The sequence below is a fragment of the Sinohyriopsis cumingii genome, chromosome 18 (genome assembly GCF_028554795.1).
Source record: "Sinohyriopsis cumingii isolate HCF-2022 chromosome 18, ASM2855479v2, whole genome shotgun sequence".
NCBI classification, from domain to species: domain Eukaryota; kingdom Metazoa; phylum Mollusca; class Bivalvia; order Unionida; family Unionidae; genus Sinohyriopsis; species Sinohyriopsis cumingii.
The window spans coordinates 19,677,668-19,705,009 of record NC_142978.1 but is presented as its reverse complement, the minus strand read 5'-3'; the positions used below and the strand labels follow the sequence as shown (position 1 = coordinate 19,705,009).

General features: G+C 41.3%; 1 protein-coding gene across 2 annotated transcripts; it reads left to right on the top strand.

Moving 5' to 3' along the window:
- Nucleotides 1-95: 95 nt before the first annotated feature.
- LOC149776178 (uncharacterized) lies at nt 96-27,342 on the top strand. 2 transcript variants are annotated; one of them, XR_016416240.1, is made up of 4 exons: nt 96-218; nt 1,181-1,281; nt 4,562-4,761; nt 27,000-27,342. XR_016416240.1 is itself a non-coding variant. In XM_089942489.1 (3 exons), exons 1-3 carry the CDS (start codon nt 200-202, stop codon nt 27,135-27,137), a joined length of 357 nt encoding a protein of 118 aa, XP_089798615.1. In that variant the 5' UTR covers nt 104-199; the 3' UTR covers nt 27,138-27,342. The 2 variants fall into 2 exon arrangements, 1 of the variants encoding a protein (XP_089798615.1); XM_089942489.1 differs by lacking the exon at nt 1,181-1,281 and having other exon boundaries at nt 104-218.

The following is a 27,342-nucleotide window of genomic DNA, read 5'->3' as shown; positions in this document are numbered from 1 at the left end:
AAACATGAGTTGCTTACAAATAAATCTTCATATGGTTCCTGGTGGCTTTGAGTTGGTCCTTATGAAAGTCTCAACAAATATCTTAAGAAGCTAAATAAAGCTGATAAGTGTTTTCGACACACACACAGACTCCAGGATTAAACATTGTATAAAAGGGTTGTACGGGCCATCCAAGGACAATTGCCGTCGCTGGTGGCATATGATTCGACATTGGTCTCGTACGTATCTCACTTCTATAGCTTTGTTGATTTTAACTGCTGCTTTTTGACACTATTTATATTCTGCCTCTCTCATTCGTCTCCATGTACTGTTTCTTAATTCATGTCGTATCTCTTTATAATTCATACATATTTATATCCATTTTGGTCAGTCGTTTACATATCTATATGCTACCTCCGTGTGTATGTATGTATGTGTAAGTGTGTGTATGTATGTATGTTTATTGTGTTTGAAACATTTGTAACAGTCATTTAGAAGGAGTATGACAGCTTATTTTGTGAGACAATGATGCTACGTGAATGTCTGTTCTAATGTGCTATTCTATGCAAATTGCACTTGTCATAAATTAGCTTATAACTGACGAAGTATAAGCAGCAAATTCGCTGAATGCAAGCATACAAAGTAACATAAATGCACAAATATACTTCGTAAATAATCTAATCCTTAAGAATAACTGTATATTTACAGAAACATGTAGACGAATTTTCGACTGATTAATTTCTTTCAACAAGATACATTGCCAGTGCAAAGAGTCATAAAAATTCTCCTACCGGATTAAAGTTTCTCCTAAGTAAACGTATAAGTCTTTTAGTGATACTTCTCGTTAAATGATACATGGTTATACAAATAATTTCGTTTCGAGTTAAAAGGAATATCAAGATGATTTATTTCGAGGTCAGTCGTACCTTTAGTCTTCAAATATAAATACAACGAGGAAGTTTGTCGCTTTACAGATAAACGTACTTCTTGTTTAGATGTAGATCAATGGTACCCGTATGAAGAGAGTTAAATGACACATTCGTCCTTGAACGTCACCTAATATATTCATCAAAGAGATAAAGTGTGTGTGTGTGTGTTGTATCTCCAATCTCGAGTTGATTATTACTCAATGAAAACAGTTTATCCAAATCACAAGCTTACTTGTTTAAACGAGGTACATCTTTTATTGGACGACAAATAGGTGCGGTTGTCGCTGTATAAAAGAAACAAAGCAGGACAAATGCTGCAAAGCTAGAAGAAAATACGATCAAATTACTACGCAAATTTTTTGCTGAATTCAAGGTAAGTATATTAATATGTGAATGATTTAATAATTGTTTCCCTAATGTCTTATTTATTAATCGAGTAATAGTGAATATTTCTTTACAAAATGTACTATTTCGCAAACGGTTTAGAGTAGAAAATGTAAGAGTAACATTTATTAAGAAATACCCGACCGAAATCCGAACCTTTTTCTTGAGTAACAACAGGAGCTTTATATGGCGCTACTAGCATTAAAAAAGTGCAAGACATTATGTTGCAAATTCCGTCATAATCGTACACCGATCAGTGTCTGAGACAACCGTAAATACTTTAGACAAAATCTCTCTATTCCGATCTTAAGCAAGCATGTCTCACCAGTTGTGTAGTGATTAGGCATTGTCGAGTAGTCGGTGATGTCGAACAAAATGTTTCCGTTCATAGCCTCTTTTATTACAATGGATCGTTAGCAAACATACCACATATGCCGATTATTCAGAATCTGCACAATACATTTATGAGAAAAATTATTAAAATGAGAAGGGAAAAACTGTTACATGCTGAGCTGAGACGAAAATCGTAGGACGTTTATATTAAATCAATAGCATTTAAGAAAATATGTTATGTGCAAAGTAGTATATAGTATCATAAGAAACGAGCAAACTGATAAACTGCTTTTTATCGGTTGATATGACCATTTTCATTACGATTCAATCAACAACCATAGAGACAGAACACACTGAGCGTACAGTAAGGAATGGTATGCAACAGTATATGACCTGTACGAGGGAAGAAACATTTAAATCTTCAAAACAAGGTTTGAAGTTTAAAGATTACATAATCTCGCTGTCAAAACAGATGTGGGGCAACAATTTGCCATTTGTGATTACAAAGTGTTAACTAGACATCGACCATTGGGATTAAAATGTTGCTTTAAAAAGAATAACATGAACAAGTGTTTAACACGTTGTGCTCCCCAAAACAAATAAATGATGCTAGTAAAAGGTAAAACAAAAAAAAGTTCTTAGAAGGTTTTGCTACTGCCTGTGGCACTCCAAAGAACACCAGATTTGACAGTTTGTTGTGGCTTATATATAGGTATTTAGTTATTTCTGTTATTTCTCTTTTTACAGATGCTTGTTCTTTTGGCGGTGTGCATATTGGCAAATAAATTCTTTGTCAAAGTAAGTTTGTAAATAATTGAGTGCTAGCAGTTCGTTTAAAATTAATTAGTCAAGGAAATCAATAGTATAAAGATAATTAAGTGTAACGAACATAGAATTATAGTGAACTGCGTAAAATGCATGTAAAAGAAGGTTAGATCACACAGTCAGAATAGTTTAAGATACCACATTTATTGATGTAGGAATGTTCAGTTTGCACACATTTTATAGCCCGTAACCTATCTGTCCTAAATATCCAAATGAATAACGTGTATGGTGTTCAATATTCGAAAAGTTGCTATCACGTTCCTTTTACTGCATACCTCTGCGAAATTTCTTATCTCACCAGTGCATCTGAAATAGTTACGATTTCAAAATAAATAGTATTGGTATTATATAGTCTGATGTAAATCAATAATTTTGCCCCCAATTATTCTGAAAAATATGTACAATGCATGATCGTTGTTTCACGAAAACAAAATCTTAACAGAAATTTTACCATACTCTGAGCGGTACGTGGCTGAAAAAAGAGCATCAAACAGTAAAATAAATGCAACATAAAGTAATCCTGGTGCCAAACTTTGGTGCCAAAATTATTTACCCCCCCCCCCGTGAAACTGTCCATAGACTGCAACACTATTTTAACGTTAATTAATGCGCTGGAATGTTTAGCCATGTAACCTAAGTATCAAATAACGTTCATGGCTGTCTGCCTGAAAAATAACATTTGGTGGAAAATAAATATAATCTCAGTCTCCTTGCTAAATTGAAAGTTTCACTACCTTCTCTAAGACCTGTCCACATATTTGCATAAAAGTCTTGTATAACGTATCATAGCGTATTAAATTGTTTATATTTCCCCTTGACTTAAAGTGATGTGATTTTAGTATTTGACCCAAGTTCTACTGATACGTATCAACTTGTCAAAATCGAAGTACTCTATACATTTTAGACATTTTAACACTGCTGTAGAACCTAATTTATGCGTGACCCTAAAAGCTGCCGTGTGCAATGTAATTCTGTGCAATGCGTGGCACTAAAAGTTACCACCTCCAATGTAATTCTGTGCAGTCACGTAATATTACGTAAAGCTGCTATTTTGTCGCTGCTATTAAAATATACCTGAATTACTCTACATTCTCTACTTTTAACATCATGTGGGACCTTGACAGTGTGTGATATCAAAAGCTAAGCAACCGTAATACATTTTAGTCGTTTACTGGCTTGTAACCCTGATATTTGTCTTCACTAATAAGATAGATTCATTTGAACTATATTCTCTACATTTTAACACAGTTTTTAGGACCTTTTCAGTTTGTGGTCCCAAAAGCGTGGCACTCATTTTTTGTCTTGTAAGTACTGTAATAAGGAGGTTCCAGGTAAGGTTGATTGACATAATGGCACGAATTATTCAGCTAATAGCATACATTAAATACATACTAAAGTTTGAATATTTGAAAATTTATTTTGTGTTTTAGAGCCTTGTAGTCACAATAGTCTTGTAAACGTCCCTTAAAAGCAAAAGAACAAGCAAATTTATTGGAACAATCCACAAGCAGTCGTTTAGATGGCTCATGTTTACTATCGATCGTCGGGTTTTTCGTTTAAAAAATATTTCTCAAGCCTATATGAAACAAAGAACAATTCTATAAATACCATTCTATTTTCATGCCATTTAGATGCAAACCTTAGAAAGTGATTAATAAGTACAATTATTTTTTTCAACGAGAAGGTAGTGACATTTCTTGTTACAGTGAGCATGACTCTTATTCTACATACTGACCGTTGTCATACGGGTCAAGAACTGTACCTTACTTGAACCACTATTGGTTTTGAGTTACATTTACTACCGGAACTAAATAGGTATTCAATACAACACCAATAACAACACTGCTACCATTACAGCACAGAAATAACAATTACTAGTACTCATACTATACAATGAGGCACAAAATTACCCCTACAACAACAACAACAACAATAACAGCACATAACAACACATAATTATCACACAGAAAGTTAGGTTGAGCGAAGACAAAATTACCTCATCATCTGAGCGAGAAAAAAATTTGTCAAACTAAGATTCCATATCAGCTTTCAAATAAAGAGACTGTCGCATACGTTCGTATGAAAAATGCTGCTATTTATTTCTTCATCAGAAGATCTTACCAACATAGCTGAATATTTATATGACTATGCCGAGAAACCACAGGAATTACTTGAAATGAAGCAAGTAAGCACTTCCATGGCTGTCAGTAGCAACGTTGGCCTGTTATGCCCAGGCATAAAGTGGAAATGCCCAGGGTTTCAACCGTCCTGTTACTCATTGACTGGCTGGAGATGTTGTCCACACATTGGAGTAAGTTCTCTTAGATACCAATTAATATCCTTGGAAATATTATTGAGGATGGGGTCAACAACATAAAGTTTTTTGCTTACAACATGAGTAGTGAATGGGGTCACCCTACGTACAATGGGAATTAGCATTACAGGGACCCCTGGGTCAATCTACGTACAATGGAAATTTAACATGGCGAAAAATCGTGGGTCAATCTACGTACAAGTGGAATTTAACATGGGAATAAATCGTGGGTCACTCTACGTACAAGGGGAATTTAACATGGGATTTTTTTTTAAATTTTAAAAAAAATTTTTTCTTTAAAAAAAGGGGTAGGCAATGGAAAGGCTATCTCTTTTCGAGAAATATGGCTGGCCCTGAAAAGGGCCTTTGGGTTTTATGTTAATGTATTCATTAACATAAATGGCACCGCATTGGTCTTCTTCTTGTCCTTAGGCTGCGTCTTACTGTTGGTCCGTACATCAGCACTCTTTTCAGGCATCCTTGTCTTTCGACGTAGATCCTACGTATCCACAGGCTGGTGTTTGTCCTGTGGACAACGGTCCACTTCGATCGGACATACATGAGCAAGTCTGTCCGAAACATCATGGAAGACACAAGGGTGGATGACTCAACTGTAGTCCACATCTTGAAGCGACGAGAACAGGTGAATCAATGCATTGAACGGCGCTTATTTATAGGCGGAGGAAGGATTGAAACGGATTGAGTTCATTTACCAATCCGAACACGCGTTACAGAATTCAGTCAGCTCGCATCCAATCCGAAGAGAGCAGTCTGTGACGTCACGTAGTCAATATAGATTCGCTAGCGCTTGTGTGCAGTCAATCTATGCGACAGTGATTCAACATGACGGAAACTCAGAAAACGATCCAGTGGGGTGCACCAGCAGGGGAGACTGCCCAAGGGAACCCGGACTTACTTTCAGAAGAGGTGAATTGGGATTTTGTGGATTTTCTCTCCTCGCAAGAATTTGTTCCGGAACCTTCGTTACTTTCTTCATTACCGCAAGTGGAGAATTTTAGACAGAGACAGAAAGAAGAATTGGAGAAATTTATACAACGACAAAAGGAAGCGGAACAGACTTTTCTCCTACAGCAACAGCAACAAGAAGAAGAGGTAAGAAAAAAACAACAGCAACAACAGCAAGAAGAAGTAGCAGCAAAGAAACAAGAGGGTGAAAATCAAACGGTCACGGTACTGTTGGACATTTTAGCGGAGTTAAGAAGTCTGAAACAAATGTATCAGACTTCTTTATCACGACCGAAGAGAATACGACCTTCCCGAGCCAAACATGTCAACCCTGTGACTAAGCCTACCGTACCACCCTTAGTGATTTCAACCCAATCATTATCATCATCAACATTACGCAGTCCAGAAGTAGGCCTTGGCCGTGGCAAAGGCTTAAGGCAGTTAAAATTGATTGCTTAAACTCACCCCTACACCATGAAGAAAAAAGGCCCTTTTCAGGGCCACCCACATTTCTCGAAAAGAAATACAATTTCAATTTGCCAATAACTCAAAAAAAAAACTCACCCATGTTACCCTTTTAATACGTGTCTGTGTATGAGTGCGTGAGTGTAGCTTCTTATTTTAAAATCACAACTCAAAGACACTTACCTTATATCATTCATTTATTCTTTTCTCCATTTTTTACAATCCAATTCACAATTTATAACACAACACTTTAATAAAAAGTTCATTAATTTCTTCTTTTCTCCTTGTTTAGTCTCTCTGTTTTTTGAATTTCTTCACCGTCACACTCTTTTCCTCTTCTTCCTCCTCGCTTTCTTCCCTTCTTCTTTTTTTCTCCTGTTTCTTTTTCTTCACCTGTCTTCTTTCTTCCTCAGAAGAATCCCTCTCTTCCTCTGAAGAATCCCTCTCTTCTTCTGAAGAATTCCTCTCTTCTTCTGACTCCTCTTGTTTCTTTTTTGGGCAATCTGGAGACCAATGTCCTTTTTCTTTACAATAATAACAGGTATCTTGACTTTTGTCTCTTTTATCCCCTGTTTTTTTTCTTTTTTGACGGTCTGGACACTCTGAAGACCAATGCCCTTTCTTCTGACAGATATAGCAAGTATCTTGACTTTTATCTCTAAAGGAAGGAGAGTAGTCCGTAGGCTGGTCTGAAGAGAATTTTCTAATGACCCCTCGCAAAGCTCTGACGAAACGTTCCATCTGGTCAGTCTCTTCCATCGTTGTGCTCGGCTCGAGAGTGAAATGAATAGTGAAAGGACAAGACACACACCCTTTTATATACGCTGGTCTGCTATGACTATAAAGTAGTTTATGGTGTTTGAACTTGAGTCATTTGACTTTTTGCTTTCAAGATGAAACGATCCCATTCATTCGAGAAGAAAGAAGAAGAAAGTAAGAGGCAGAAACGTGATCTATCGCCTCGTACCAGGGCTGAGATCTTGGCACAAATTCATGCCAGTGATTTTGAAGAGGACATGAGTGAACCAGAATCCGAACCCTCTAAACCAAGTTCATCACCCTTAGTTAACCCTGAAAATTACTATTCCATTCGAGAGACGGAAAAGCGCTCCTCTAGAAAATTTAGAACCACGGCTTACAAATACACGGTGAAGTTTAAAGATTTCAAGGCTGAAGTGCCGTTAGAGAAAGCAGAAGGGTTCATCACTGAGGTGTGGGATTCTTTGCTCACTGCACTCAAGCGACAATGTCAACCCAAAGAAGACGATCGCTTGAGACTTTCCATACAACACGACGGTTTGAAATCCCCTGTTTGGATCGAGTTTAGCACCCCTGCAGAATTAACTGCTTCCAAAGTCATGGACAAGATTCAACACGTACAACAATCTAATGATCAGTTTGACATCACCGATGGTAAAGCCACACTGGACATGACCCACGTCTCTCCTCCTCAAGGGACTGGACGCAAAAAGATGTTATTGGTGGACGACCTTCGCAACACCAAAACGAGTCTCGTCCGAATTAACAACCCTCATGACCAGATGTGTTTAGCCCGTGCCATCGTGGTGGGACGAACCTATGCCAACAAGAACGACACGGTAGAATGGAAAAGAACCTGGAACACTATTCAACGTTCCGACCGAGCCAAACAACGAAACGAAGCAGAACTCCTGTTACAACAAGCCGGACTGCCCAAAGACACACCTTGTGGCATTCCCGAGATGCAAAAATTGCAAGATGTCCTAGCTCCACGATACACCTTGAAAGTGCACCCTCAAGAAATGCGCGGGCCTCTATTGTTTCGAGGCCAAGATTTTAAGGACGGAAAATACATTCACCTTTATCATCACGATGACCATTTCGATACCATTACCAGTATCACTGGATTCCTGGGATATGTTTATTATTGTGAGAAATGTGACTATGGTTATAATAATCGAGAGCAACACAAACATTGTGGATGGAAATGCTCAGGATGTTTGGCCTCTCCACCCTGTCTGAGCGAAGAACCAGTGCCTTGTTCAACTTGTCTGCGCACGTTTGTCAGCCCTACCTGTTACCAACAACATCTGAAGACGCAAGGTTCACAGAAGAAATGCGCTTGTCAACTGCTGAGATTGTGCCCTACGTGTGGACAAGGCATACGTACCAATAGTACCAAGGCACACGTATGTCGAGGAAAGAAAAAATGTCACATTTGTCACCACATCGTGGACTTGGAACACGAATGCTACGTGCAAAAATACCAACCCCCACCAGAGAAAGAGGACGGTCATAAGAAGAAAGGCAATTTCATCTTTTTCGATTTCGAATGCATGCAAGAGACTGGCATTCACATTCCTAATTTCTGCGTGGCTCATCGAGCGTGCGAGAAGTGCATTCAAGAACCTATCTTCAGTCATTGCCCTCACTGCAGCAAGATTCCTGGAGGACGTGAAAAAATCTTTCGGGGACCAAACACGTTAGCCGATTTTGCACAATGGGTCTTAGACCCCATCGACAAGACGTGGAGCCAAGAGGACATCGAACGTTACGGAGATTGTCATCGTCATGCCACGGTGATGGCTCACAATTTCTCCGGATACGATGGACAGTTTCTTTTGAGGTACTATACGGAACAAGGCACCGAGCGTCCTAAAGTGACTTTGATCGGAGCCAAAATCATTTTCATGCAAGTGGGACAAGTACAGTTTAAAGATTCGATGAGTTACTTGGCCATGCCTTTGAGTCGAATGCCTAAAACGTTTGGAATGACAGAAATGGCTAAAGGGTACTTTCCACACTTTTTCAATACGGAAGCCAATCAACATGCCGTTCTACCCCATTTACCTGAGGCTCACTATTACGACCCCGACAACATGCGTACCGAACAACGAGAAGCTTTCTACGCTTGGTACCAGGCTCATGCCTCTGACCCCTTCGACTTTCAGGAAGAAATGTTAAAGTATTGTCGTTCCGACGTGGACATTTTACGACGTTGCTGTGGAAAATTTCGAGAACTGTTCATGGAACACGGAGGGGTCGATCCTTTGAAAGAAGCTTGCACCATTGCCAAAGCGTGTTCCTTAGTGTACCGCCAACGATTCATGCCTGAAAAGACCGTGGCTGTCATCAGTCCTCAAACGACCCACTATGTCAAGCGTCAATACTCGGTCAAAGCCCTACGTTGGTTACATTACTTGTGCGACAATGAAGACAAGTGGATTCAGCATGCCCGCAACGGAGGGGGCGAAAAGACCATCGGAACGTATTCGGTCGATGGCTGGGACTTAGAAAACCCCAAGATCGTGTACGAGTTTAACGGTTGCTTATTTCACGGATGTCCCGTCTGTTACCCTGACCGTGGCACTAAAAATCAGTTTTTGCAACGAACCATGGAAGACTTGTACCAGGACACTTGTCAGCGACGCCTAAAGTTAGAACAGGAAGGATACCAAGTGGTGGAAATGTGGGAACACGAGTACGATCACCGTATGAAAACCGATCCCGAGTTTAAACGCCTCGTGGAAAGTTACCAGTTCATGGACCCGCTGAACCCGAGGGATAGTTTGTACGGAGGAAGGACCAATGCCACCTGTTTGCTGTACCAAGCCGACGAAGAGAAAGGAGAAGAAATCAAATACTTGGACGTGTGTTCGCTGTATCCCTACGTGTGCAAATATTGTCGTTTTCCCGTAGGGCACCCACAATTGCTGACGGAACACATCGACCTGAAAAACATTCGACAATACGAAGGCTTGATCAAGTGCAAAGTTTTGCCTCCCACCAACCTCTACCATCCCGTCTTACCTCACCATTGTCAAGGCAAACTGATGTTTCCCTTGTGCCGTACTTGTGCCGAAACGTGCAACCAAGACCAACCTTGTCAGCACACCCAGGAAGAACGTGCCTTGACGGGAACCTGGGTCAGCGTAGAATTGTTCAAAGCTCTGGACATGGGATACCAACTGTTAGAAGTGTACGAAATTTGCCACTTTCCCAAGACACAACAATACCACAAGGGTGACCCTACTCAGAAAGGCATTTTCGCCGACTACGTGGATGCCTTTTTGAAACTGAAGCAAGAAGCCAGCGGCTATCCTTCCTGGTGTCACACTCCCGAAGACCAAATACAATTCAAAGAGAAATACCGGGAACAAGAAGGCATCACTTTAGACCACATCGAGAAAAACGAAGGCAGGCGATCGTTTGCCAAAGTGATGTTAAATTGCTTGTGGGGTAAAATGGCACAACGACCGTGTTTACCCAAGACGGAATATTTGACAGAACCTTCCCGCTACTTCCAGATGATTCACGATAAAACCAAATACATGAAACACGTGGACGTCGTTCGAGAGAATTTAATCTTGGTCAATTACGAAGAAGATCTGGACTTTGTACAAGACGACCCTTTTGGAAATGTCATCATTGCGGCTTACGTGACAGCCCATGCTCGCTTAAAATTGTACGAAGCTTTAGAACTGTTAGGGGAACGCGTCCTGTACTTTGACACGGACAGTTGCATTTACATCCATCACCCGATTCAACATCACCCTAACATCGAAGGAGACCATTTAGGAGCCTGGACAGACGAACATCCCGACGACAAGATTCTAAGTTTCGTCAGTGGCGGTCCCAAAAATTACGGCTACGAATACCGTGACAAACAAGGAGAAGTGCACACGACGTGCAAAGTGAAAGGACTGACTCTGAATTATCGTACCAGTCGAGTGGTCAACTTTGGGGTATTGAAAGAAGCCTTGCAATCGGGAGAGGATGGAAACTTTAAAGTGACCACCTACCAACCGAACAAAATTGTACGTTTACCCACTCACCACATCGTCAGTCGGCCCTTGGAAAAAGTCTATCAAATTGTATACCAGAAGCGAGTTCGACTTCCCAATCATTTCACCTTACCGTACGGTCACGTCGGTATTGGTCTGTATATAAAAAAGGAACCCTAGGCAAGATCGATAGTTCATTGTGACTACCAAGACCGAGCGAACAAGATGAATACTTTGAAAAAGACATCGTTTCAGTTTGGGGATTGTAAAAAAGTTGTATCTTCCTCTAGTGTGACTAATATTGGATGGATAAGACCCATGCATTGCGACGGAAAATGTCCGGAAGGAAACTGCGATTGTCCATGTGGTTACCATTGTAATTGCGTAACGGAGTTTGCAGACGAGTGCGATTGTGAGCCTTGCGATGGGACCGATGCTGTACCTTGTGACCTGAGCGATGCCGTAAAGCATCATGGGAACTTTAGTGCCCCTACCCCTGTCATGGAAAGTGATGCTGTGCGTGTCAAACCTGTGGGATGCGAAAGCGATGCTGCTCGTCCTCTTGGACATTTTACTGGGTTTCGTTTTAAAGGGGAATGTCGACCTTCACGTTTACCTCCCTACGGATGTCATCCAGCCCTGAGCAAACTCCTACCCATTTCACTCAACCCTCATCGAAACGAACCTGTGAAAAACGAATATTCGTTTCCTGTGCGTTCGTCGGAATACTGCGACTTTGAAAATCGTCTTCAATCGTTCAAAGGAAAATGGCCAAAGTATCTGGGAGGACCGACCCCCGAAGAATTAGCCAGAGCCGGATTTTTCTACTTGGGCGAAGGAGATAAAGTCAAGTGCTTCAGTTGCGGTGTGTCACTTCACCACTGGGAACCGCAAGATTCGGCCTACGTAGAACATGCTCGATGGTCACCGAATTGTCATTACTTACCTTTAGTGGGACCGAGACATTGAAGTAACTTCTTACCATAATCATCTGTTCATGGATACTTTACAAGAGAACATTTGTGCTTTGCCTGTGGAGTTGAGAGAACGCATTTACCGAGAGCTGGTCAAAATACAAGTGAAACGTAAAGAACAATTGCATCCGATACGTCACCGGTGTTTGAACCACTGGTACCTGAAGGCTATACAAGGACTGATTCAATTGAAAGTGTTCCATTGGACAGACATTGATCAACGACCTCCTGGTTATAAAAAGGAATGGTTTGGTATTGACGATTCTATCTACTACATTGTAAACGTATTGCATCGAATTCCAGAGGAAGAGTTAACGAATTACCAACATCTTTCACACAATGTCAACTTGGTGAAAGCGGAAACTTCTGAACGAATTGTAATGTGTAGATTAGTGACTCAACGATTTAAATTCGACACTGAAGTGAAACCATGTTTGTGCAAAGAGTACATTTCTTGTGTCAGACCAAAGAGGATTTAGTATGACCTATTCATGGATACTTTACAAGAGAACATTCGTGCTTTGCCTGTGGAGTTGAGAGAACGCATTTACCGAGAGCTGGTGAAAATACAAGTGAAACGTAAAGAACAATTGCATCCGATACGTCACCAGATCTTTAACCACTGGTACTTGAATGGTATAAGAGAACTGATTCGTCAGAAATTCTTTCAATGGTCAGACATTGTTCAAAACTTTGAGGTCGCTAATGATCGACATGTTCATAATTATGGTTACTTCGAGATTCACCTACAGCAATACATTGAGGAAGACAAGTTAAAGGATTACCAACATATTTTACGTGGAATCTACTTAGAGGAAGAGGAAACACCTAAACGAACTCTGACGTTTCGGTTACAGTATGCAAGATTTAGATTCCCTACTGGAGAACGAAGATCTCTGGCTAGAAAGTACGTCTATTGCATCCGAAAAAAAGAGAATATAAAAACAGGCTGCCATGCCACGGTTTATGTCACATGTCATCCAACAGATTCCGTGGAAGGAACTCAATGACCATATTCAAACCGTGGATCATTACCATCAATTATTACAAGAACTGTATCCATTCAATTTTGGACGACAAGTGGTGTGTGTCTTAGTGACTTGTTTTCTGGGATTTCGTTTACCAGCCGATTCTTTGTGGACTCTTTACGATCAGTACTTACCACCTCCATGGCCTTAAATGGTCACGAAAAACTCCTTTTGCTCAAAGCCTTGCGTTTTCATCTGGATACTTCTCGACCTCAACAGGAAAAAAAGATTCGTCAACTTTTAGCGACCCAAGACGTGTATGACGATGTGTGTGTAGCTTGTGACTTACACCCTCATTGGACAGATGTTCGTGATTGGAAAAAGGGGGGTTTTGAGGCTTGGACCCAAGAAGTGGCCCAGTATGCACAAGAGTTGTTCAAGGAAAAATGTTACTTTTCAACCTGTGTTAGTGACGGTGCCAGAAGAACCCGTCACCGAGAACAACCACTCGCTTCAGGACAGGACTGTCATGGACATGCCTGAAAGGTCATTCCGGGAGGACACTTGTGTGACAATACCTCATGTAGAGACTGTAAGAACATTACACACTGTCCCTAGGACATCTTGGTTAACCAAAACATGTTGTACAGACACTTGTTTATATTCCACTTTGATCGCTTTGCTGTGTTTTATATTCCTGTACATCACTATTTGGGTTGTATGTATTTTTGTCTTTCGTGTTCATATTTGAAACATTCAATAAACGTGTTCTGAAAAAGTATATAAACTCTTGTCTTGTTTGTTTTTTCGTGTCACAAGTGACATTTCTCATACCATGGCTACCTCTGCTGTCTCTGCTCCCTCTTCCTCTACTGTCAAAGTCATCGACGAACACTTAGATCGTGCCAGTTGGGAGGCTTTGTATCTTCGCCATCCCTTTAACATGCTCATTGCTGGACCTAGCGGTTCAGGCAAAACCGAATTCGTCAAACGTTTGATCGAACATAAACATCATTTGATCGATCGGCCCCCTCAACGGATCGTGTGGTGTTACAAAGAGTGGCAATCGGCGTACAGCCTCTTGCGAGAAAGTCAAGGCGATTCCATCGTGTTTGTGGAAGGCATTCCTAAAGAAGACGACGGCATCGTCTCTGACTCCCGTCTAACCCATTTGGTCATTTTCGACGACATGTTAGGAGAAGACGAAGAAGAAATTAAATTGTGGTTTACGCGCAAAGGGCATCACCGTAATGCCAGTGTCGTTTACATCACCCAAAATTTGTTTCAACAAAGTAAAGCCCATCGCACCATCAGTCTCAATGCGCATTACGTGGTCTTGTTTAAAAGCCCTCGAGATAAATCGCAAGTGCAAGTCTTAGCCAAACAGTTAGGAACGCCTTGGCTGACTCAGGCGTACGACGATGCCACTCAAACGCCACACGCCTATTTACTCGTCGATTTGAAACCTACGACCCCCGAGGATTTGCGATTTCGTACCCACTTGTTTCACCACTGGTGCCAAGACGGAGGGCCTGTCCTGTACACGTCTCCGTCCTCGACTTCATTTCACTCCCCATGAAAAAAATCTATAAAAACCTCAGACCCTTTTTCGTCTGTCTCACACAGTGTGAACATGACGTCCCTTCAGTCGCATCTTCCCGTCAAATTGATTCGTGCCTTGTATGGCATCAGCCGAGAAAAAGATCCACAAACACGAGCCCGTGTCTTAGAAGCTAGTCTCAAAGAAGTCTTACGATGGTTCACGGTGACGGCACGTCAATTACTCCAAGGAATCATTCAGATTCCTCATCAAACCCAACGCTTTTTCGATCGAAACAAAGTCGCTTTGGTCCAACTGGCCGATCCCCGCATCGACACTCAAACCAAAAAACAAATCATTTTGAAACCTGGAGGGAGCGGTACTCTAGGAGGGGTCATCATTCGCTCACTCTTAAGATGGGATCCTAATGCCCCCAAAGTTATCCCCAAGACAAAAGTCCAACGAAGCCCCAAGAAGAAAAAGAAAAAGACCAGGTCCCCAAGAAGAATAACTTCTCCAGTGGCAGGACCCTCCTCTTACCAGACACCACCACCATCACCCCGGAAAAAGAAAAGAAGCCCCCAGAAAAAGAAACAGAGAAAAAGTCCCCAGAAAAAGAAAAGTCCACAGAAGAAGAAGAAAACTAGTCGCAAGAGAGGCACTTCGGCCAGGACGCAACCTTACACTCGCAAGCCACGACCTGCCACAGCGTCTCCGGCAGCCTCACGTTTGTCCACTTCTCCGTTGATGTCACCAGGAACTGAAGAGTACTTGGAGACGTTGATCACACCAAGAACTTCTCCGTTGATGACCCCCAAAAGAACTTCCCCAGTGGCAGGACCTTCCAATTTAGCGGCAGTGGCTGCTGCTCACAAAGTACCTTCTCCCAAAATCAAAGTCCATGAAAGATCGGGCATGTTACAAAGTTTACTGGATTTGTCCAAGCAAGAACTGGCTCGATTTAGTCCGTTACGTACCCCTGCACGACGTGTCATGCCTGTCCTCAAACTGATAAAACGTAAAGACAATCAGTGGCGACGAGTTCCAGTATAAAAAGACCTGTGACCAAGTCGGGGGTATCAGTGAACTTGTAAAAGATGTCACCTCCAAGAAGCCACAAAAGAAAGAGACAAAGGCAGACGCGTCATCCGACAAAGCGCTTAGCCAAGCATCGACGTTACCCTAAAAAAAGACACAGTCGTTCCAAGAAAAAGAGGCGTCAACAAAGGGGAGGATTCCTTGGCGATTTTCGGAAAAACATTGTCACCTTTATGACAAAGCGATAGTCCCAGAAAAAAAAGATAAAAGGGTGTGCGTTAAGTCATCGACGTTAGTGTCTGTTCGGTGAATGTCCCGGAACCCACAAGCAAAAATGTCACCCTCCAGAAAACCCCAAGGAAAAAAAAGGAAAGGACTGCCACCACGTTTAGCCAAACATGGGGACCTGTTATCTGTCCTGTCCAAAGCTTCTCCACCCCTACGAAAAAAACTCATTCAAACGGCCTCCAAAGAGGTCATCGATACCGTGTGCGAATGTTGTTTGAACGTTTTGAAAGGCACGATCCCTTTGTCCAAACACCAGAAACAATGCTTAGGCAAACATCGTCACGTTCTTCGGAAAATGGTTCAAAAGAAAATTCCCATTCGTCAAAAAAAGAAGATGTTGGTCCAACGTGGAGGCATTTTACCTCTCTTGTTAGGCCCCATACTAAAAGGAGTCTTGGGAACCATGTTGGGAGGACTGATGGGAGCAAGATAAAAAGGCCTTCGGAAGTCCCAAGATCTCAGAATTCATCCCTGACAACCCCATGGAAGGACGAAAACTAGCTTTAGTGCCTTACAAACGATGGATGGAATACCATCGGTGGCAAGAACAACGCACCCCGCATTTACCTCCCAATCCCAATTTGAGCGAAATGTCCCAGTTACAACACGAATTGCAGTCCTTGATGGATCGCCAAGATTTGTCCGAAACAGAAAAATCGCAAAAGTACGGTCAACTCTTGCAACGATTGCAACTCTTTCACCAGAAAGCTTTAGACGAAACAGCTCTACCCACTCTGAAAGATTTTAAGACCTTGATGAAAAGTCCAGCACCATCACCAGTACCAGTACCAGTACCAGTACCAGTGGTCAAGACAGAAAAAGGAGAAGAAGAAGAGGAAGGGTTTCTAACTCCACCAGAAAAAGTACGCAAGTTAACAACACCACCTACCTCCAGAATTGGATGGATTAAAAAGATGATGGCCACCCCTTCTTCATCACAAGAGAAAAAGAAAGTGAAGACAGAAGTGAAACAAGAACAGATATCCCCTGCACAGACATCCTCCTCCTCTTCGACACCTATTGCTGGTCGCACACGCAAAGCCTTGCAATCCAAGAAAATACCCCAAGAGAAAAAGAGTAGCCTCTTCCAAGAGTGGGTGCCTTATTAACACATCAACCAACACAAAAAATGGAAAAAGTCTTAGCCAGCATTTACTACGATCCCTCCCATCCTGCAGGTTACGCAGGAGTTCAAAAATTGTATCGTGCTGCCAAAACTCGACTGAAAAGTCTCCGTTTACCTCAAGTGCAACGATGGTTACAAGAACAAGCTACCTACACTTTACACAAACCCATTCGACGCAAGTTTGCCAGAAGTCGCACCCGAGTGGAAGGCATCGATCATCAATGGCAAGCCGATTTAGCCGATGTCTCTCATTTGGCCAGCTACAATCGCGGCTACAAATATTTGTTTTGTGTCATCGACGTCTTTTCCAAATTTGCCTGGGTCGTGCCCTTGACTTCCAAATCGAGCAGCGAGTTAGTGCGAGCCCTGCAACGGGTGTTGAAACAAAGCGGTCGTCGCCCTCTTCGATGGCAAACGGACAAAGGCACCGAATTTCTGAACCAAGCTTTCCAAAAAGAATTAAAGAAACGTGACATTCATTTTTTTACCACCGAGAATCCCGAAACCAAAGCCAGTATCGTGGAACGTTTTCAACGTACTTTGAAAGAACGCATGTGGAAATATTTTACGCATCACCACACTCTGAAGTACATCGACATCTTACCGCACCTGGTGCAAGCGTACAACCAATCTTACCATCGAAGCATCGGACGTGCCCCGCAAGACGTGACTCCCGACAACGAAGTGCTGGTGTTCGAGCGCCTGTTCGGTACGTCCCCGACGAGGGCTGTCCCCAAGAAAAGTGGAGAGTTGACCGTGGGAGATTGGGTGCGCATTGGCAAAACCAAACGCACTTTCGACAAAGGTTACTTACCTAACTGGACGACCGAACTGTTTCGCGTCACTGGACGAGTACATGGCCGTCATCCTGCCGTCTATAAATTGGAAGACATGAACGGAGAAGTACTCAAAGGAACGTTTTATTTGCCCGAGTTACAACGTGTCACCAAAAAAGAAGACGACGTGTACGACATCGAAAGCATTCTCGAACGCAGAACCCGTAAAGTGGGCAAACGACGTGTCAAAGAAGTCAAAGTACGTTGGAAAGGATATCCACCCAGTTTCGATTCTTGGATCGACGCTTCGCAAGTCATCGACTATAAAAAGAAGAAGTGACCATCATGCCCTTTCACACAGCAGCAGACGCAGCTACGTCGACCAGTCCTTCTTCCCCTAGTTCTTCTGTGCAAGATTTACAAAAACAACCCTTGTGGGTGTGGTGTGGAGAACGTGTGCCTAAAACGCAAATCGTCTTTTTCTGCCAAATCTTCGTGGTGTATTGTGTCATCGGGGCAGCCATCGCCAATTTGAGTTTGCAACAAGGAGACAAACAATTGTGGACCATTTTATTGAGCAGTTGCATCGGTTACCTGCTTCCCAATCCCTCCCTGAAATTCTCCTCGAACGGGAACGTTGTGTCCAGTGCCAGTGCCAGTCACCACTCCAACAACCACAACCAGAACCCCATTTTGGGCGGAGACACACCTCTGACATCCACTAATATTCCCTCGGACAGCCACAGAACTCTGGAATTATGAGTCACCAAAACCAATTTTACTTAACCTTACCCAGTGACAGTTCCATGGAGGTGTTTCCCCACAACACGTTGTGCTGTTACACGGCCAAATTACCTCAGGCCATCCCCTTAGATCACGAAGCCCATTGGGAAGTGGCTTTAGTGGAAATCATTCACCCGACCCAAGTCCTCAATGTCATTCCCAATCAAAATTTTTTTAATGTGGAAGTTCATGACGAGTCATTGCAACAGGAGTTGAATAAGAAAGTCACGTATGACAATAAAATCTATAATGAGAAAACTCAAAAATGGACCTACCACTTTTTAATTCCCCCAGGTTATTATTTCAGTGGTCAACATTTGGTCAACGTCATAGCTGCCAAGTTTAATGGCGTGTTTGGGAAAGCTTTGGAGCATGCCAAAATAAGTGTCACCATGGAGTACCACAAAGTAGCTCGTCGCTTCTCGATGAGATTTGAGCGGAGTAAAATCATGTCCATTTTATTTTGTCCTGAATTGTTTGACATGTTGGGCGGAGACATGAACCTGAGAATGAGCATACTCAAGAACAACGAATTACCCATCGTTTACGACAACGAGTCTTTTAGCAAGTTATTTCGTACCCCAGTAGAACTGAACCAAGGACTGAATTTGATGTTCGTGTACTCCGATGTGGTGGAATACAACGTGGTGGGACACACCTCCGTGCCGTTACTGCGTGTCATTCCTTTCAAAGTGGATTCTGCCGCAAACGCTGACGAGGAAGGTGGAAACACTTACCACGTTCACCGCGAATTTGTCCATCCTCATTATTTGCCGGTCAGCAAGTCGTATTTGGACACGGTCAACATTACTATAAAAGGAGATTTGGGACAAAATATTCCATTCACCAAAGGAAAAGTCACGGTGAAACTCCATTTTCGAAAACGGTTCTCTCACGATTCGTAAGCAAGTCATGTATCCAGTGTACCAAGGGGTTGCACGACAGCGAGGACACGGTTTAGGAGATATGTTAAAATCGGCCTTTCGTTCGGTGGCTCCGGTGTTGAAACCGATGGTGACACGCGGATTGCACGCCTTGAAAGATGCGGCACTGACGCAAGGCAAAGAATTTCTCCAAAATGTCATCATCGACAAACAAAACCCTAAAGAAGCCTTCATGAGGGCAGGCAAAAATGTCCTGTTGCAAACGGGTAAAGACATTTTAGGCCGACGAGACACACCTATAAATGCCCTGCACGCTACCGAGTCAGGCATTCAGCAAGGACAAGGCAGAAAGAGACGACGAAGAAAACACCCTTTCACCAGACTTCAAGCTAGAAAAGCCAAGAAAAGAAGAACCGTTCGAGACTTAGACGTTTTCGATTATTGAGACACAGAAAAAATGATGCACCGAGAGTCATGTGCTTGTTCCAAGACGGAACTGGATATGTTTGCCATGCCCCCCACCATGATGACGATGCAAGAATCCCAGTGGGTGGAATTTCATCCCGTCTACTCTTTGACGGATTCCGCTCCCATCGAGTTCGAAATCAAAGGACAACCCGAAGATTACATCGATCTGAATAGCAGTTACCTGTATTTGAAAGTCAAAGTGATCAAAACTGACAACACCAATCCTGGAGCCAATGATAGGGTAGCGCCCGTCAACAATTTCATGCATTCCTTGTTCAGCGAAGTGGACTTGTACTTGAATAACAAACTGGTCAGCAGCAGCATGGATACTTACCCATATCGTGCCTACTTGGAAAATCTCTTGACGTACGGAAAAGAAGCCAAGAATACTCATCTGGATGCTTGCGTGGTATGGAAACCTGACACGGCAGGTGCAGGCACGTTTAGCGACACAGCCCTGACAGAAGATGACAATCCTCACAATGTGGGGTTTAACACACGTAGAACTAAAATTTTGCAAGGACGTAGTTTAGAACTGATGGATCGTTTGCATTTGGACATGTGGTTACAAGAAAAGTATTTACTGAACGGAGTTGATATTCGCCTGAGACTGAATCGTAGCACTGCCGCTTTCCATTTGATGGCCCATGCCAACGAATACAAAACTGTTATCCAAGAAGCCAGACTTTACGTACGCCGTGTGGAAGTGTTACCTAAAGTGGGAAACGACATCAGTCAGACGTTGAGCAGAACGACCGCCAAGTATCCCATACGACGTGTGGAAGTGAAAACGTTCACCATTCCTGTTGGACAGCGATCCATGATCGAAGATCATCTGTTCCAAGGACAGTTACCCAAGCGTTTGATCGTTGGTATCGTCAGGAATTCAGCTTTCAATGGACTTCATAACGAAAATCCTTTTGAGTTTCGACACTCTAGCGTGTCCAAAATCGAAGTCAGTCGTGACGGCAAGACCTTGTGTACACGACCCTTTGAGCCTAACTTTGCCCAGAACAATTACTTGAGATCGTACTTGTCCCTGTACGAAGCCACCGGACAGTTAGGAACCAATACCAGTCACGGTATTACGTACGAAGATTATGCAGGAGGCTACGCTTTGTGGGCTTTCGATTTCACTCCAGACCAAGGCAGCGACGAGGGACATTTCCACCCTATAAAATCTGGCCAGATTCGTGTGGAAATTCAGTTTGCAAATCGAGACCCTGCTGATCCAACGTTGAACGTGATCCTGTATGCAGAATTTGACAATACAATAGAAATCAACAGTTTGAGAGAAGTCATTCTAGATTACTAGAAGCCATGGAAGACTGTTATCCCTCTTTACCTAGTGAAGAAACTTTGGACATGAAATGTGAGGAGACCGTGGAAGGAGAATCCCAAGACAAAGACGAAGAAATTGTCATGATGAAGTCGAGATGGCCAGAACAAGAAGCTCATTTAGTCTCCTGTTTTGCCAAACACTTGGTCGACAAAATGACGGAATTGATCAAGAAAAATTGTTATGGATGTCAAAACGATCATCCCAGTCAAATTCAACACGATAAATGCCTGATGTTGAGTCAAGAAGAAAAATTGGACGAGTATCTGGACGAAGCTTGGAGTCTCATCTCAAACAAAGACGTGTTGCACCAGTGGTATAAAGACTTGCGTGAACATTCTTGTCCACCATTAACCACTCAAGAGATCCATCGTATCGAAGCTCTCCTGAATCAGAGTGAGGAAACAGAACGAATAACCGTTTATTCGTCAGACATTTTCAAGCAAAAAGTCAGGATCGAATTGACGACTTATTATTACCTGTGAAGAAGAAAAAAACACAAATCAATGGATACCTGGGAACTTTATTACCTTTTGAACCATAGTTCGTATACGGCTTCTTGGAATCCTGTCGTCTGTGCTAAAGATGAACTCCCTCATCGCAAACCTAAAGACCATCAAGCTTACGTGATCAACACGGACGAAAGTCATCTCCCAGGAACCCACTGGGTAGCCGTCTACTTTCCTCAAGAAGGATGTGTGGAATATTTCGATTCGTACGGATTGCCCCCTTTGGAAGACGATATCATCGACTTTATGAGAAGAAATGCTCAAACCACCCGATTCAATAACGTGAAATTACAAGGCACAGATTCCTTGGTGTGTGGACAGTACTGTGTGTATTTTCTGCATCATCGCAGCCTGGGCTATTCCTTAGAACACTTAGTGACTCATTTTGATCCTCGTTCTTCTGCTAGAAACGATGTGAAAGTAGATCGATGGTTTTGTGACCATTATGCTTATCTTTTGTCTCAAGCTAGGAAACGTAGTGTCCATCAATGGCCTAATGATTTCCAACAGTGGAAATCACAATTTCATTCACAACGTTGTCAGCCCTGTTTAAAGTAGATTGTCCATTGAGAAAAAAGTTTGTGATTTGAAAAAATTATTTGATGTTATAGTGTTGGATTATTGTTAAAAATGTTAGAGTTGTTGTTTAGTGTTAAGTGATTTTTGAATAAAAAAATGTTGTGTTTTGAAAAAATGCCTTTGTCTTTTGTTTAGCTATAAGAATGTTGAATTGATGCTCTTTCATTTCTTACTATCCCTCTCATGACAATCACTGAACGTTGCGAATCGAAAATCGTGTGGGGATGTTTTCCTTCACGTCCGCGCTTTCACTATAATAACCGGGGTTGTTTCCAGTCTAGCCATCCATTGTCGACTCATCCTCCTAAGAAGATGTGCTCCAAACTAGCTAAGCTCAACGAAGCCTACGTGAATTTGCATAGGGTCAGACACAGTCTGATACCGAAGCCAGAAGAAATAGAGAATGTGAGAATGTTAAAAATCACTGAAGACCTGATAGAAGAGCTCTTCAGAGAAGAAGTGAACAGGGAAAAAGAAGAATGGACGGAGAAGTACAGACTTCAGAGACAGCAGCAACAGCAGCAACAACAGCAACAGCAGCAACAACCTGAAGCTGACAGAGGCTTTGTCGATTGTCGTATCGACACCAAAGAGTTCTTCTTCTCTTTCCGAAGAAGCAGACCTATCGCCAGAAAGTCTATCCTCAGAGGACATCGCATTCTTAGAAACTAAAAAAGAATGCCATAGCAAAAAAAAAACAGCCCTTTTCAGGGCTACCCCAATACTCTAGAAAAGAAGTAATGATCCATTTGCCAATGTGTGTAGGTAGAGTAGTGTGAAAATAAACACTAACTCTTTCTTAAAAATTTTGAGGGTATGTGTTGGTGTGTTTGTGTTTGTAAGTGATAAAGTAGGTTGGTGTGGATAGTAGATTAAAATGATGTTAGTTAGTTTTTTTTGGGCTGCTTGAGGTGTATATTTGGGGTTAGATTGGATTGCTTTGAGTATGTGGATAGTCTATTGAAGTGATGGGTAGCATAAAAAAGTGAGCGAGTGTTTCTTTTAGGTCGGCGCGTTGTTGTTGTTTTTTTTTTGGTCATGATCTAGGTAAGATGAATTTTATGTTTTTAGGGGGATGTTTTCCTTCACGTCCGCGCTTTCAGTATAAATTGAAACTCGTTCGGCAGTCCAGCTACCCTTGTTGATTGATCAACACAGCCAGAAGAATGACTAGCAGAATAGTGAAACTGTTAGAACTCCAGATGCACCTGGAATATGCCAGGCGGATAGTAAACGAACTATCAGCGGAGGCTATAGTAGAAGAAGCAAGAATAAAGAAGGAAGAAGAGGAGAGAAGACAGAGGGAAGAGGAGGAAAAGAAAAGAGAAGAGATGATGTCGTTTAATATTCCTGAAACAGAGGATTGGGGTGCTGAAGCGAATCATCCTCCCTCTGCGCTCCCCAGAAGAAAGGTGAAAGAAGACTGGGGAAGAAGATGCGTGTGCGGCGCCAGGCCAGGAAGGTGCAACCATTAGATAGGTGCATCTGGAGTTTAAAAAACAGCCCTTTTCAGGGCTACCCAATAGTCTAGAAAAGAAATAACTATTAATTTGCCAATGTGAGTAGGTAGAGTAGTGTGAAAATAAACACTAACTCTTTTTTAAGATAGTGTGAGGGTATGCGTTTGTGTGTTTGTGTGTTTGTGTTTGTAAGAGCTCAGGTATGACCGTGTGAATAGTAGATTATGGGTTTCTTAGCGTATGTGAAGAGTAAAGTTAGGGTTTTATTATATGAAATGAGAAAGTAGGGGGATGTTTTCCTTCACGTTCGCGCGTTGTTGGGTCATGATCTAGGTAAGATCACTTTTATGTTTTTAGGGGATGTTTTCCTTCACGTTCGCGCTTTGAGTATAAAACTAACAGTGTTGGCCATTGGAACCCATTCTACGGAATAAGCAAACAAGAAGATGCCAGCAGCTTCAGCTTTATATAACGATCTTATGGGAAGTTGGTATTGGATGGTAGATGGATTGAGTGTAGTAGAAAGGGTTGAACAGGAATGGAGGTATGCAGTGACAAAAGACTTCGTCTCAAGACAAGTAACCAGCCTCCACTTATCCGTAAATATTGTAAAAGAAATGATACAGGATGAGGAGAAGAGAATCAGAGGTTTAATTAACCCAACGTATGTCAAAGTGGGTAAGTTAAAAGAAGCGATAGATCATGTGACGAGTGCAAGGTGCTTTCTAGAAGACATTGTAGAATGGACAGATTGGTGTTTCGCGAAGTGGGGGTTAGAAAAACTTAAGAAAGCTGAAGAACTAATGAGGAATGTGCTGACCGAAGAGGTCAAGAAGATCAAAGAAAAGTGGTTAAAGGAAAGAAAAGAAGAAGAAAATAGAAAAAAAAGGGATGAATTCGAAAAACTGAACACAAACTGGATGAAAATCCAAGAGAAGTTCCGGGCCATGGGCCACCCGGACTGGTTGCCGGAAACAGAAAAGAAAAAGAAGAAAGGAATGATGGACAAAATAAGAGGATGGTGGAAGAAGTTAAGAAGTTAAAAGAAGAAGAAGAAAAAACCCAAAGGCCCTTTTCAGGGCCAGCCATATTTCTCGAAAAGAGATAGCCTTTCCATTGCCTACCCCTTTTTTTAAAAAAAAAATTTTTTTTAAAATTTAAAAAAAAATCCCATGTTAAATTCCCCTTGTACGTAGAGTGACCCACGATTTATTCCCATGTTAAATTCCCCTTGTACGTAGATTGACCCACGATTTTTCGCCATGTTAAATTTCCATTGTACGTAGATTGACCCAGGGGTCCCTGTAATGCTAATTCCCATTGTACGTAGGGTGACCCCATTCACTACTAACATGGTATGTCTTGTTTTTCTATCGGTCTGTTTATATGCCTGTCTGTACGTATGCATATAGGTAAGAAACATGGTTGAAAAGCATCAAAAAAGCATCAAAACGATAATTACCATTGAGATAAATGAATATCATCACCTTGATTTGGTTTTCTGTTACATCTTGTTTCATGTCCAACAACAACACTACGATTGTTGTTGTATGATGTTAATAAACATACTTTGATTATACTGAAGACCCGACTGAGTATGACTGTATGACTGTATGATATAAAGGGTCATACTACAAGTATAAAAAGTGAAATATTAACTGAACTGATATACTTATAAAACAAGAACTCAACAGCTCAGACTACTATTACTACTTTTACGACAAAGGTTTCTATCCATCCGAAAGAAATTTATCCATAGACTTTTACGAGAATGAAGGATCATTAAGGAAAATATAATTCTATCCACCAGCTTTTATGAGACGGATTTTCTCGTAAACTCTTGGTCAAGCTGTTCCATGATATTCGTCAACCTCTTGTTATGAATAATGATGATTATTTAAGAAATGTCTTTGCCCATGGCGAGAGAGAGAGAGAGAGAGAGAGAGAGAGAGAGAGAGAGAGAGAGAGAGAAGAAAAGAGTTATGGGCTCTCTTGAAAGAGGGTGCCACTCATAACGGTGTAAATACAGCTATATGTAGGGGAATCTTTGGCTTGCGAGAGTACTCGGGATCGAGCTGCAATGACAGAAGCTGTTTGAGTTTCTGGCTAGCAAACTTTATTGAAATACTGACCATATAAAATTACATTGCAATATCAAACTACATAAGCTTAAATTACGGATATAAGAGATACATATAAAACTACGATATTCTGTCACTTGCCAACATCATACCTTGTATAATATCTGCCGTTTAGAATGTAATACAGATAATTAAATATCGAATAAATTCACGATAGAAAAAGAATCTAAAATTCAATATTTCAGACTAATATCGTAATTGAGATATATGTTACTGAATTTATTCTAAAATGTCAACATATCAAACTCTATTATGTAAAGAGTGTTTTATTTCTAAATTAACTATTACTGAGTATGAAGTTGGTAGCGAACGTTGCTTTTTACTATAATCAATAATATAATTGCAAGTAAATATAAGTTCTTCAAACAATTAAACCCTCCAGTACATTATACTAAAGAATAGTAAAGAGATATTAAAATAATCTAATGTTTAAACATACTGATGTTAGATTAACATCTTAACACTAAAAATTCTTATAACACTAAAAAGTCTTATACTATGAAAAATTGTACATAGACGATTATCTTACCTGCAAAGACAGAAGCTGTTTGAGTTTCTGGCTAGCAAACTGGCGTGAGCACGTGGCTGAGGCTTTATATATCAGTTTCTTAAGACAAAGCCAAATATGGGCATGAGCCTAGTTCTTTGGGTTGGCCAGAAGTTCAGAATGAGGCTTCGTAGTCTCTTACAGATTATCGTCTGGATCTATGTACATTATTACGTAGGTACTTCTGCAAGATCAGCGCATTTGCCCTCTACACAAATCTTTGGAATCTGTCTAGTTCTATTTACGTAACCTAGCGAATGTACTTTTTGCTGACTTTGAGATACAGGGCAATGTATGTATAAGACGGTTCGTATTTGATCATAAGGGCGCAATCATTGTTAAATAGTATATAATTATAATACCGAAATAAATAGATTTAATTTCAATATATTTTAATAGAAAATTATTTTTAATATAATTTAATCAAAACTTACTTTTAATAAAATTAGAGAAAATTTCAATCTTGTTACTTGTACTAAAAAATCTGTCCTAATACTACTATTGCCACCACCATACAACACATTCCAACCAACATCACTACACCGACATCATATTTAGTATCATCCCCATACTACTGCTTCAACTAATACTATTGACCTGTACTCTTACTTCTACGTTCAGGGACACTGCTGTGCCGGTGGGATGCGTTGCTGCCCCAGTGATCAAGTGTGTATGGATAGTGATTGGTGCGCAAAGAGCACAGAAAGCTTCAGTGTTTCATACTCAGACAATATTCTAAAGAAATCAATGATGAAATAAAAGCTGATTCCTAATTCTGAGCCACGCAATTACATTTGCCAAGTTTTCTTGCTTCCAAAAATGACTTCTAAACATTTTGTTTAACCCCTAACAAATTGAATTTTTGATAAAATATGTTAGTATGTCAAACGTAAATTTCACGAAATTAAAAATGTTTCACGTTAGAATAGAATTTTGAATCATAACGCGAATATATATATATATA